The sequence below is a fragment of the Argopecten irradians genome, chromosome 3 (assembly GCF_041381155.1).
Source record: "Argopecten irradians isolate NY chromosome 3, Ai_NY, whole genome shotgun sequence".
Classification (NCBI taxonomy): Eukaryota; Metazoa; Mollusca; class Bivalvia; order Pectinida; family Pectinidae; genus Argopecten; species Argopecten irradians.
This window is the reverse complement of record NC_091136.1, coordinates 30,948,344-30,962,707: the sequence shown is the minus strand read 5'-3', so window position 1 is coordinate 30,962,707 and position 14,364 is coordinate 30,948,344. Positions and strand designations below refer to the sequence as shown.

The following is a 14,364-nucleotide window of genomic DNA, read 5'->3' as shown; positions in this document are numbered from 1 at the left end:
CTCACTTTATGTTATGTAGGAAAAATATACCACTGAGATCATTGATGATGCCTGTCTTGCCAGTGCCAGTCATACAATTTTATGTAAATGTGAACAATTAATAATTGAAAGTAAATCTTAACATTAAATTAATTCAGTACCCATAGTCATAGTCTGAATTACTTGAATTTCAGATTGTCAATTTACATTCAACTCACCTTGTGGAGCTGCATCCCCCATTACATGTAAGTGTCTGTTTTATTGATATCTCATTAACACTTTCTTAAAACACCACTGGTTGCCAATGGCAATGTCATCAATTTCCATTAATTATTATTAATTTTTTTACTTGAAATATACAGTAAAACTTGGTTAGGTAACAAGCTTCTGGGAACCAACAAAATCATTTTATTATAAGCAGTATTTGTTATACATATATTTCAAACATATTAAAGGAACCTTGATGGGGAATGACTTTTTAGGTCACCTGAGACGAAGTCTCAAGTGACCTATTCTAATCGCCTTTTGTCCGTCGTCGTGCGTCGTGCGTCGTCCGTCGTCCGTCGTGTGTTCGTAAACAATTTACATTTTCGACTTCTTCTCAAAAACCGCTGAAGCAATTTCAATGAAATTTTGCACAAACCTTCTAAGGCATATGGTCAATCAAAATTGTGAATTATATGACCCCCACCCCCCAGGGGGCTGTGGGAGGGGCCAAAAGGGGTAAAATTGACTAAAATTTCAAAAATCTTCTCCTCCACTCACAGATGTGGTAGAATCAAATACTCTTCATAAATAGAAAGGTCTCAAGGCCCTCTACAAAAATTGTGAATTATATGACCCTGGGGTCTCAGGTTTCCCCCTGGGGAGGGGGTTAAGTTTACTATAGTTTATATAGTGAAAACACATTTTGGAGCATTACTTGGTCATTTATAATAGAAAATTAGTCAAATGTTGTCAGAATTATCCCTATGAAATGGCCATGGAATTCTATTAACAAATTTTCCATGACTGACTCCCAGGGGCCTTAGGGGTGGGGCCAAAAGGGGTCAAATAGGCTAAAACTTCAAAAATCTTCTAAAATTCTGGAACTGGTAGAATCAAATACTCTTCATAGATGGAAAGGTCTTAAGGTCCTTTACAAAAAATGTGAATTATATGACCCTGGGGTCTCATGTTTCCCCCTGGGGAGGGGGGCAAGTTTACTATAGTTTATATAGGAAAAACACACATATGAATATTTTTTGCTTATTTTTCATAGGAATTTAGTCAAACTGGGTTAGAATGTTTAGCCTGAGATAGCATTTTATCGTCATATCCATATTGGTCCTGGCTGACCCCCAGGGGCCTTAGGGGTGGGGCCAAAAAAGGGTCAAATAGGCTAAAACTTCAAAAATCTTCTTCTGAATTCACAGATTTGATGGAACCTGATACTCTTCATAGATTGGAAGGTCTTAAGGCCCTTTACAAAAATTGTGAATTTCATGGCCCTGGGATCTCAGATTTTCCCCTGGGTAGGGCGTCAAGTTTACTATAGTTTATATAGGAAAAACACATTTATGAATATTTTTTGCTTATTTTTCATAGGAAATTAGTCAAACTGGGTTAGAATGTTTAGCCTGAGATAGCATTTTATCGTCATATCCATATTGGTCCTGGCCGACCCCCAGGGGCCTTAGGGGCGGGGCCAAAAAAGGGTCAAATAGGCTAAAACTTCAAAAATCTTCTTCTGAATTCACAGATTTGATGGAACCTGATACTCTTCATAGATTGGAAGGTCTTAAGGCCCTTTACAAAAATTGTGAATTTCATGGCCCTGGGATCTCAGATTTTCCCCTGGGTAGGGCGTCAAGTTTACTATAGTTTATTTTTTTATTTTTTGGGTATATAGGAAAAACACATTTATGAACATTATTTGCTTTGTTTTCATAGGAAATTAGTCAAACTGGGTTAGAATTATTAGCCTGAAATAGCATTTTAACACCAAATCCATATTTGTCCTGGCCTGGCCGACCCCCAGGGGCCAGAGGGGTGGGGCCAAAAGGGGTCAAATAGGCTAAAACTTCAAAAATCTTATTCTGAATTCACAGATTTGATGGAACCAAATAATCTTCATAGATTAAAAAGTGAAATTTATAAAATCACTGACATTAATGACTGACTTCTTGTTTGGTTTTGTTGTTTAACATTGCAAAAGCAAATTGGAATTTTAAGCATAAGGTTTGGTAAAATAATACACTATCAAAATGAAAAACAAAAAATCAAAATTCTAAAAGGTTCAACTTTAAAGTTTATTCTAATTCGTAAATACTTTTTACAGATTTGAACCAACTTTGCAATGCTTTTCTGTAGCAGCACACAGGTGACCGTCAAGGCCTCTTAGGCCTCTTGTTTACATCATAACCATTAATTCACTGTCAGTGAATCATATAATACATTAATTGTGCAATTATTACTATTGTTTATATTGTTAAATTCATATCTGCTGTTTGAGATCCATTATAGTAAAAAAAAAAAAAAGTTTTTATATTTTCAACTGCTGTAAAGAAAACTTTCCAATCATTCTTATTTTAGATCCTAACTTTCTTTTAGGATTCAAAATCCAGGTAACTCTACATTTTATACATGACAGATTCTCCGCCGGGCGTCGTGAAGAACGTTTCATTGTGTGTGGAGTATGGGGGAGTCAACTCGTCAATGCTGATCCGCCTCCAGTGGGATGAACCAACAGATCTTGGCAGTATGGCTATAATAGATAGCTATACCATCCGATGGGGAGCAGTCATACGGAATGAATGGCCAGAGTCTCCAAACTTTACTGGTGAAATCAGGAAAATTAGTGTTGATGCTGTAAGTCCCAGAGCTATGATATCTTTTAATAATTGGGGGAAAAAAAACGTTATTTAATGAAATTTTAACCTTATTACTCAGCATATCATTATGCCAACTACTGTCTGTCCGTAGTAAAAAACGATTGGACAATTGGGAACATTGTTAGGGACATTGTGCATGCAGGTTTTTTTTTTTTTTTTTTTTTTGTTCTTGCCGAAATACATGGTATACACAGGTTTTCTCATAAAACTTTAAATAACTCATTAGCTTTTAGATCAATTTTGTTTGAACTTGGATAATTATGGTAAAGTCTTTAATTTGACACGCTGCATGCTTCAATCATGGTTGCCATGGAATGAATATGGAATAATATTAGGTTGCTGTTGTGTCTGAAATAAGGGGTAGCGGGGATGGGGATATTAGTTAGCCATTTGCTTTACATCAGAGATGCTGGAGTTTTATAGTAATAACTGTATCCGTATGTCCTTCTGTATCCACAATTGGTTTCTATAGATTTCCTTAAAATACCATTGGGCCCATTGTTTTGAAATTGCTCATGGTAATAGCTATTGTAAAAGTTTTTTGTTGTCTTTGTATAATGGTTTGATTTTCTCAGCAATTGTTTTTAAAAAGTCATACTTTACATTAGATTAATATGTAAGCTGTTTACCATAACATTGGCTTTGAGTTTGATTTTGTGATAACTATAGGACATCAGAGAAGTGGATGTACCAGTAAGCTACGATGACATGTCAGCCGTGTACGGGTTCCAGGTAAGAGTTTTGAGAGTCTAAAATAATCATTTAGCTCATCTTTTCTAAGTAACTGAACTTTTTTTGTCAGTATGCTGTCCAAATTAATAATTTAGCTAATCTTTTCTAAGGTAACTGAACTTTTTCTGTCAGCATGCAGGGTTCAAGATCAGCTGACCATCAAGCTTTTTTCTTCTCCTTAACAATATCTTTTACAATGATTAATAACAAGCAGCTAGTTCAGCAGTCTATGGGGCTCAGTAGTCTGTAGGGCTCAATAGTCTGTAGGGCTCAATAGTCTGTAGGGCTCAAAAGTCTGTGGGGCTCAATAGTCTGTGGGGCTCAATAATCTGTGGGTCTCAATAATCTGTTGGGCTCAATAGTCTGTGAGGCTCAATAGTCTGTGGGGCTCAATAGTCTGTGGGGCTCAATAGTCTGTGAGGCTCAATAGTCTGTGAGGCTCAATAGTCTGTGGGGCTCAATAGTCTGTGAGGCTCAATAGTCTGTGGGGCTCAATAGTCTGTGGGGCTCAATAGTCTGTGAGGTTCACTATTCTGTGGGGCTTAATAGTCTGTAGGGCTCAATAGTCTATGGGGCTAAAAAGTCTGGGGCTCAAAAGTCTGTGGGGCTCAATAGTCTGTGGGGCTCAATATTCTGTAAGGCTCAATAGTCTGTGGGGCTCAAAAGTCTGTGAGGCTCAATAGTCTGTGGGGCTCAATAGTCTATGGGGCTCATTAGTCTGTGGGGCTCAATAGTCTGTGAGGCTCAATAGTCTGTGTGGCTCAACAGTCTGTGGGGCTCATTTATCTGTGGGGCTCAATAGTCTGTAGGGCTCATTAATCTGTGGGGCTCATTAATCTATGGGGCATAATATTCTGGGGCTCAATAGTCTATGGGGCTCATTTATTTCTGAGGCTCAAAGAATGCATGCTCAAATAAATGACATTGATCTATGACATGTGTCCAATATGTTAAAAGGATAAAGTTGATTTCCAGTACAAAGCAAGAAATGCATTTTACTTTTGACATGAGAGTTCAGAGAGACATATTGTATTGTAGGTTGTGGCTGTTGCACCTCAGCACCCAATCCAGGACAAAGAGTGGAACATATTTGAGGTATATACCGTACAGATCAGCTCCGATTCCAACAACCATTCTCCCTCAGGTAATCAACTCAGTACTGCTAGAGTGTCATGTATAAACGGCCTATTTCACACTTAGTGTATCCAGACCAATTTACATTTTCAGCAACACAAATTGAAGGAGTTTATTTGAAGTGGAAGGGGAAAAAAGTTGAATAGTTAATAGAATCTATGATTACTTGGGATCATTGGGATACCTGAAATAATTGGGACCCCAGAAGTTTTAGTGTTAATGGTCGGTTGATATAGCTAGTGTTAAAAAGGTTACATACGATTAGTTTTCTGGTAATTCATAGGAGATAGGAAATTGCAAAAATTAATTGTGGCAAAATTGTTTCAAACACAAGTTAAGAAGGATGATAAGAGTCTAGATCGTGATAATAAATCGTTGTGAAGAAGTAGTTTTGCTGAAAAATGTGAAATTAAGTTTGTTTACAGTTTATCTGCTTCATCATATTGCTTCATATTAGAAGGCTAAAATGGATGTTCTTCAAGCACTATGTTCCAGTTATGGATAGAGGGGAGAGGGGATTTCCATCTTGTTGCATTTGGCCCTGTCCATTTCATATGGAAGTGAATCTATTTATGCCTTAATGCACATATTTCTAGTTTTACCTTTGTTTTTGTTTGTAGGGACAATCCTGTTGGATGAGGCAGGTGTGAGAGTGATACAAATCCCCAATGCTCTCAGTGAGAATATGAGGTGGAAGGCACGTACCATGCTACAGCCCCCTGTACTAAGTAGTGCCTGCAAGGAGCACTACTCAATACAACTTGGGCGCATTATACGCGACGGTGCACGGCGTCCTCACCTCACAGACAAAACTGTCAAATATATTCCAGGGGTGAGTTTACACACATATCAATATGGAAATAATTATTTAAAAGCAGCATCCACAATAGAATTGTTTATCTAAGCAAAAACCAATATTCTAAAAATTTTGTTCTTTCATTAGACAAACTTAACCAAATGTCTTGACAATTTCTGCAAAGTTTATCATTATTTCTGATCATGCGCAATTTCAACTCCAAAATTTTCAAATATTTGATGCACTCCATAAGAGGGGCTCTAAATTGCATTGTATTAAGACTATACATACTTATTACATTACTAAAGAGACACATTCACTATACATAATGTTTGTGGAGGCTCTTGAAATATCACATATTAACAAACATGCTTATGTAATCCATGTCTTGTTATCATCAGATCTTGGCCCAGAGTCAAACCTGTAGGTCCCTTAATAACTCTGATAATGTTTTGGTTAATATGTAATCGTTTCATTCTCAGTTATTGATCGGAATAAAAATAATTACATCAACATAATTTAACTTTCAGAATAAGACGCGAAAAAAATGGCAAGAAAATGGACAGAACTAGAGCCCTTGGTCAGTGTGTCACAACAGTTGTTTGTGGAAACAATTTTGTCTTAATAAGTCAATTGCAGTGTTATTTCCTTGTCCGCGGTTGGTAACGGGTATTTTGGAAATAAATGTTTTGTTTGACACTAAGTGGTCATTTTGTTCTGGCTTTGTAGTTTCACTTACAAGCTGCCTGTTGTGACACACTGATTCAGGACCGAGAAGGGAGGGTAATATAATAGGGGGCACCTGTTTAATTATATGTGTTGTCTCTTACTGGCAGCTTGTAAAGTGTTACTTCATCATCAACATTAAAACTCATATCTAAACACTACGAATTGTCAGTGTTACTTTATTATCAACATTAAAACTCATATCTTAACACTACAGATTGTCAAAGTGTTACTTCATTATCAACATTAAAACTCATATCTAAACACTATGAATTGTCAAAGTGTTACTTTATTATCAACAATAAAACTTCTCATATCTATGGATTGTTAAAATAATGATTAACTCATTTCCGTGGGAAATGGAATGACACAGATTCTAATGATGTACTGTATAGCACTTCAGATTCGCAGGGTCAATAATTCATGTTTTTCTATAAGGGGCATATTGTCGGAGGTTCAATTTCATAATTCACTGATTCCTATTATTCTTTAAACTACTATTCTAAGGTACACAATGTATGTCAATGAATTAATATTTCGCTAGTGTTTAAAATTCATGGATTTCAGTGAAAATGCGAATAGATAGAGAAAATAAAACATTTGCAAAGTTTACACATCAACATGCACATTTCTGCATGGCTATTGAATGAAAACAGCAACGTTTTTGTGTGTATTTGCGAGGTAATTCTTATGATCACTCTTTGAGAAAAGTTGGTGGCCTTGAAAAGGGCTGTTTTTGTTAATGTAGAATCATGGAACCGTTTACTTGGTGGCAGGTTTGCTGGTCCTCTTGGGGAGAAGTACAAAAGTACAATTTAAACACTATATACAGTACAGTTGAACTGCGTTAAAAGAATTTGTACAAAGTTGTTTAACTCGATGACACTGACTCAGAAGTCTTACTACGGTCCTGCCGATTTTGAGTTAACAAAGTTTAACACGCATGATACACATTAGAATAGTATACATTTTAAGTATGTTGGATTGACACATTGAATGACACCTTGGAAGAGTTGATATGAAGGACACTATAAATGGCATCAGAATATAATGCTTTCCTGTTGGTATCAAATCATATATTACAACATCATAGCATTTTAGATAGTGCAGCATCAACAACAAAAACAAGGAATTTCTCTAAACCTTTATCATAACAACAGCAATTACTGTTAGAAGCAAAGTGGTTTATCAACTGAAAATGTGTGCAAAAGCTAAATAGCTACTGATGATGGTTGAAATATGTTGTGTCCTCAGAATGCAACAGACCTAATGCTGGATCTCCAGTATGTCGGAGCAGAATACGGATTTAGGGTTGGTATTGATTTTCATAAAAGATATAAAGGTACAATGTGTATTACCATAGAGAGAGATTATGAGAAAAGTAGATGATGGATGCTAAGATATCTCTGATGTTAAGACCATTTCTATAGGACAACAATTTTATGATCTCTGTAAAGATGCTCCATCGCTGATGAACAGTATTTTTTCCCTATCAAAAACAGGAGGAGACGATTTAATACCTTTCTTCAGTTACAAAAGTTATTTACTTTACAAATTACCACTATTGAAAAGTTTGAGCTTCTTATTGTTTTTCAAGATAAAGATATTAAAAATGATTAATTGCATCCAGAAAAAATTGTGGCACTAAATCCTATATGGAATGAAGTACCGCTTGCGCATGCGCTAAAAGCAAAATAAATTATTTATATTATTTTTTGTGTTAATTAGACTTATATATACATGATAAATCACCAATTAATATTGGCGGTGGAGCATCTATACAAGCCTTTGGCAATCACATTTAATAGTGACCGACCAATAGGATCAATCATACATTATGATATTATCCGTAGTTATTTCCTATTCTTATTTGTTGATGTTATATTAACATTTTGCACTGTTGATACTACTAACATAGAATTTTAATATCATTTTATTGATAGATTAGAAGTGTTGATGTCAATGAAAATGTATCGGATGAAGTTTGGGATGAAACAGAGCTTCATATTTTCAAGTTTGATGTAGACAACTCCAGTAATGATACAGGTATTAACATTGTATTCATAAATAAATGAACATATTTAACTCTAAATAGGTATATAAATCATGCTTGTTGATACCAATAGTAGTTTCTGGTCCTGTTCAACATTCAGCATTATGGGAATGGGACTACTCATTGTTGGTATAATGTGATGTGCTTATTTGGTGTATGGTGGAATGTTTCAGCGAAATTGTACAATAGAAATGGCATTGAGTAATCCAATAAGAGACACAACACAAATATACCACAGCCTCCCAAAATAGATGGACATTCAAACACGTTAGGTATTATAAAAAGACAAGGCTGTCCTTTAATGACCTTCGCTGTTAATAGGACATTAAGTCTAATGAAACAGGCAACCAGAAAGCATAGCACTAGGTGACATCATATTGGAGAAAACTGTCACAAAGGAAAAATCTAGATGACCCCCATACCTTTTCACATTTTAGGGTGAATCTAACCTTGGCTGCCTTGAGGAAAGACATGTGCTTTAACATTGCACCATCAGACCACCCATTGAATTTCTGATTGATATGTTTGATAATTGATGTTCAGTTACATAGTAATGTGAATATGATTTTGATAACAACAAAAAAAAAACAGTTTTTAATCTTTTGAAAATATCCAGGTAGCAGTGACTTTCCAGAAGTTTTGATCGTGGCCCTAGCTATTACGGTGGTCTCAGTAGCTATATCTGGTGCATTGTGGATAAAGAGGAAAGTGAAAAGACACAAACAACTGCCGCATTTACTTGGACAACTAGGGGCAGACGCCAATCACTACCAGTTATTCCACACCCAGTAAGTGGGCCAGCCACTTTTTATCCAGTTGTATTTTATAAAAGTTGTCTCCCCTAACACAGACCCGCCAGTCTATGGTTGATTGTTCATAAGCAATATTTCCTTTTTTCTTGGTCTGTCAGAATCAAGATTTGTCCCTATATCTGTTGTCTCCCTTGTATCTTGTTATGATTGTCTCCCCTTATGTAGGCCTTTCTTTAATCTATTGTTTTGTCTCTTGATATTTAGGTCGAGTTTGTCCTCCATAGCTACACCAGCAGTCGTATCTGATATGTGGGAGCTACCTCACAGTGCCATCAAGGTTGGTCCAATGCTTGGTCAAGGAGCTTTTGGACTGGTCACCAAAGGTCGCATCAGTGGTCATCTACTGGCTAATAGGAACATTCCTCTTCCGAAGGAGGTTCGAAGAGAAGGCACTGAAATATCTGTGGCAATCAAAATGCTGAAAGGTAAAATGGCCTATTTCATGGTATGTTCTGGCTTCCTTACTGAAGATAATAGTTAGATCCCTGTGTCCATCTTTCTGTCTGTCCACAATCAGTTTTCAGAGATTTCCTCAAAATTGATAAGCTATATATTTCGGAAAGTTTTCTATGTATCTATTTCACATTTAATGTTACAGATGATGATGACAGCTACCATCGCAGTGACTTTTTACGTGAGATAGCTCTAATGAAAAAGATCGGCTACCATACCAATGTTGTGAGTATGCTTGGATGCTGTACACTATGTGACCCTGTATGTGTCGTGGTAGAACATATGGCCAATGGTGACCTTCAGTCCTACCTTAAGGGCATCAGGAATTCAATAAGGGAGGTAAGTTTGTCTCAATTCTAAAAAAAAGGGCTACCTTTTAGTCTAAGCTATGTATTAAACTCAGCAACCTGGCTTTTCTATACTACAAACCACTATATATGACAACATATTCATCAACAGAAACAAATTTCACAATCTCACTGACACTAGAACTAATGAAACTGGTATATATTGAAAATTGCCTCAAAACCTTAGAAAATCAATGTACAGGTATTTTGTATGTTTTCTATGTCAAACAACCACAAAATGTATCCTAAAAATCAATTAGTACCAACTTCAGTGTATGTTCATAATATTAAAAGACAAAGATTTCAATATCACCAAAATTATTACAATATTACTAGTTTGTGTATGTTGATGAGGGGAGATAACTCCTACAACCTTATATTTTAAGGTCATTTTTTTTTACATCAAGTGCTATTTGATATTTAAATATAAAGCACTATCACTTTTTACATTATATAAATTAGGTGTATTATAACATGTAACAGCTCTCTCTTTTTGTTATCTGTTCCTTCATCTTCCCTATCAGTTCTTTATTCCCCTGTACAAAACATTTCACTTTGAATCTGATAAGTAAATTTGTAGAGAGTGCAGAAACTTAATCACTGGCAAAACCTTTATTCAGAAGAAACATTGGACATTGTGTAATACGTTTAACATAGATGAGCCTTTTGTTGTGCAGAGATATTGATGATTCAATTATGATTGTGGTGATTTGATTGTAGCGGGACCACACACAGCAGGGCTATGTCAACAGAGATGCCGATCTCCTGGGTCCCACGGACTTACTGTCCTTCGCCAGACAAATCGCCATAGGCATGGTAGGCTGTTACAATATTTCTAGCTCTATTATTTGGGTGCTTTCCCTTTGATCAGAAATCCTTTGCTTCTCTTAGATTTTGATTTCTAACCTGATAGTGGTGCTATTATGCACATTACCACATACACATAATTTGTAGGGCTTAGTATATTGGTAAAAACTACTATGTACATTATCTTGTACAAATATGTGGTAGGGCTAGTATATTGGTAAAAACTACTATGAACATTATCTTGTACAAATATATTTGTAAGGCTAGTATATTGGTAAAAACTATTATGTACATTATCTTATACAAATATGTTGTAGGGCTTAGTATATTGGTAAAAACTACTATGTATATTATCTTGTACAAATATGTTGTAGGGCTTAGTATATTGGTAAAAACTACTATTTACATTATCTTGTACAAATATGTTGTAGAGCTAGTATATTGGTAAAAACTATTATGTACATTATTTTGTACAAATATATTGTAGGGCTAGTATATTGGTAAAAACTACTATGTATATTATCTAGTATATTGGTAAAAACTACTATGTATATTATCTTGTACAAATATATTGTAGGGCTAGTATATTGGTAAAAACTACTATGTATATTATCTTGTACAAATATATTGTAGAGCTAGTATATTGGTAAAAACTATTATGTACATTATTTTGTACAAATATATTGTAGGGCTTAGTATATTGGTAAAAACTACTATTTACATTATCTTGTACAAATATATTGTAGGGCTTAGTATATTGGTAAAAACTACTATTTACATTATCTTGTACAAATATATTGTAGGGCTAGTATATTGGTAAAAACTACTATGTATATTATCTTGTACAAATATATTGTAGGGCTTAGTATATTGGAAAAAAACTACTATGTATATTATCTTGTACAAATATATTGTAGGGCTAGTATATTGGTAAAAAACTACTATGTATATTATCTTGTACAAATATGTTGTAAGGCTAGTATATTGGTAAAAACTACTATGTGCATTATCTTGTACAAATATGTTGTAGGGCTTAGTATATTGGTAAAAACTACTATGTATATTATCTTGTACAAATATATTGTAGGGCTTAGTATATTGGTAAAAACTACTATGTATATTATCTTGTACAAATATGTTGTAAGGCTAGTATATTGGTAAAAACTACTATGTACATTATCATGTACAAATATGTTGTAGGGCTTAGTATATTGGAAAAAAGGGAAGCTTGTTATTATGCTTTTGTTTGATTATCTTATACCTTTGCCAGTATCCGTGTATGCTGTCCCTTTCTCTGATGTCCTGTTCTGTCACAATTTTATATAGAGCTGTATGTGGTTGCAGCATCTTTGTCTATCAGATATTTCTATTGGTTTTTTCAACAACAAGTATAGAAATCTGACTCTGTTTTGGTCACTTGTCTAGGCCACCGTTGCTGAGAGCTCTACCTTTGGAGCTGTGATGACTAAGTGGTTAAGGTGTCTGACATTTTTTCGTTGGCCAACATCCTATTACAGAGGATCTGTTGTACTATGTACACATTATAGCCTGTGTTGTGTGTTTTTGATGTATAGCATTTGTTAATTAATTTTGAATGGATGATTTATGCTTTTATGCCTCTTCAGTTCTGACTTTCCACAAAAACATTTCTTTAATTTTAACAACACATCATAGTAAACTGTATTGTAAAGTACATGTACTTCCTGGTTTGTTTTGTACTATAAAATACAGGGTGCTGATAATGTAATATGTCTTTAGCCTATCTGGATAGCAGCGACATCTGTTTGTATCTGTTCCAACTTTAAATTTTGTTTCCAAAGTCAACAACAACAAATTTTCTAGCAATTCAATTCAACAATTCCTTTAATCACTGTAGATTTTAACTCTTCTTCACATTGTTATATGTCTTGAAACCTGCAAATTTTGGTTTCTTGAAAGATTAACTGGATTATTTAAATAATCAAAGCAAAGATACCTGCTTAAAATTGAAAACAGCTCATTCCAATACCTAAATACATGTATTAGATAGAATTGATGCAGGATGTTAAAGAAGTGATCACAACATAACCAAATGCAGTATTTTGAAATTAGATTCAAGTCAATGTCAGTCTTTGATAGTGAGAAAAGTCTCTATAATAGATTTTACAAAGAAAAGTACAAAGGCAAAAGATGAAATCCTTAAGATCTATAGGACTGGGAGCATTATCCTCAGAATCTAAAACAGCAGTAGACGCAATCATCTTCAAAACAAAGGAGAACTATCAAAATCTATAGAATAAGCAACAATATGTTTTCAAGATCTAAAGCACTGAACAAAATCCCCTTCAAGATCTAAAACACTGAACAAAATCCCTATCAATATTAAGAATAATTTTCCTTCAGATTGAAGGCAGAGAATAAAATCTCAAGAAGAAAAACAGAAATCCAAATCTAGATATGAAGTAATATTGACATACTTCCTCCATTTTACCAAGGAATTAGACTTAGGTTGTACTCCAACATGTTCAGTATTATGGAATATGAACCTCTATATGAAAGACTACCCACCTTAAGATTTGATACCAATATGTTAAAAGCATCTTAATCATGGTTCTAAACACTGGACAGTATCCACTGAAGAATATGAAGAAGAACTGGACACCCCAACTCATAATTTAGAGTACATTTTGATGACTAGTGGGGCTTGTACAGTCAAATTCTGCTTATCATAATGAAAAATAAATGGCCTTTTGATTACTCTCTCCTGCAGACATTTGGCATTTAGTTCTTTATCCATTAAAACATTGAGCTAGTTATGTACTTAAATGCTATATGGCCTATTGACAAGAGGTTGTATAGAGACGGAGGATGGGCCAGCCGAGCGGCACAGCGTGATTAATGCCTACTATCGGTGGCCTGATCTCTGTTGACCCACCCAGATGCGGGTGGGATCAAAACGAGATAATATTCCCAACATTTAGACATGTCTGATGATGAAAATACTCTAATTTTTATCTTTTGATTACAGGCAAAATATGGTTTAAAAATCTGACAGTTACAAAAAATGCTCCCATAAATCAGAAGGGTTTAAAGCTTGGTGAGCAACTGTAACTGAGAAATCGGATCTTCTTAATGTCTATCCTGAAGGTACTTATAGCTTAAACGATTTATAATTGTGATAAATCTCCTACAAATTAGTAAATTCTATATTTCTATTCAAATACAGGAGACGCTGTGGATAGCATTCTGTTTTAACAGTATTCCGCATGTGACCATATTATACTTGTTGAACTTTATGCTGCAAATGAAAAAAGAAATAAAAAATTAAGATTTGGAAGTGTGTCATAACTTCATTTTGTAGTTTTAGAGATCAAAAATTTTTATATAGTAAATCTGATTATTTTCACATTTCAATTTTTTTTTAACTTCAAAGTATTTTTTTTTTAATTAAAAAAAATTGTAATCTGTCTGTAAGAACAGATTTGTTTGGCACTTATTTGATGTTAAAATTTTCTCAACCACAACAATATTCCAAAATATCCTTGCAAAAATTACAGGCTTCAAGGTTTTAATGAGTTGAAAAGTGATGCCTCTCATAAAATGATCCGGCTTTATCGATTGTATAGTCAATTATATCGAGTGATATCACGATAAAATCTGCGATTTCGTAAAA

General features: G+C 34.7%; 1 protein-coding gene across 2 annotated transcripts in view; it reads left to right on the top strand.

The window, feature by feature from the left end:
* The window catches only part of LOC138318178 (uncharacterized), a 91,838-nt gene that overhangs the window by 8,225 nt on the left and 69,249 nt on the right, over positions 1-14,364 (top strand). For both annotated transcript variants that reach the window (XM_069260343.1, XM_069260342.1), the window contains 11 exons: positions 174-224; positions 2,612-2,829; positions 3,522-3,584; positions 4,623-4,728; positions 5,339-5,550; positions 7,495-7,551; positions 8,184-8,286; positions 8,910-9,081; positions 9,310-9,530; positions 9,704-9,897; positions 10,626-10,721. In XM_069260343.1, the coding sequence (XP_069116444.1) occupies positions 174-224; positions 2,612-2,829; positions 3,522-3,584; positions 4,623-4,728; positions 5,339-5,550; positions 7,495-7,551; positions 8,184-8,286; positions 8,910-9,081; positions 9,310-9,530; positions 9,704-9,897; positions 10,626-10,721 (1,493 nt within the window). The remainder of the gene's footprint in view (positions 1-173; positions 225-2,611; positions 2,830-3,521; positions 3,585-4,622; positions 4,729-5,338; positions 5,551-7,494; positions 7,552-8,183; positions 8,287-8,909; positions 9,082-9,309; positions 9,531-9,703; positions 9,898-10,625; positions 10,722-14,364) is intronic.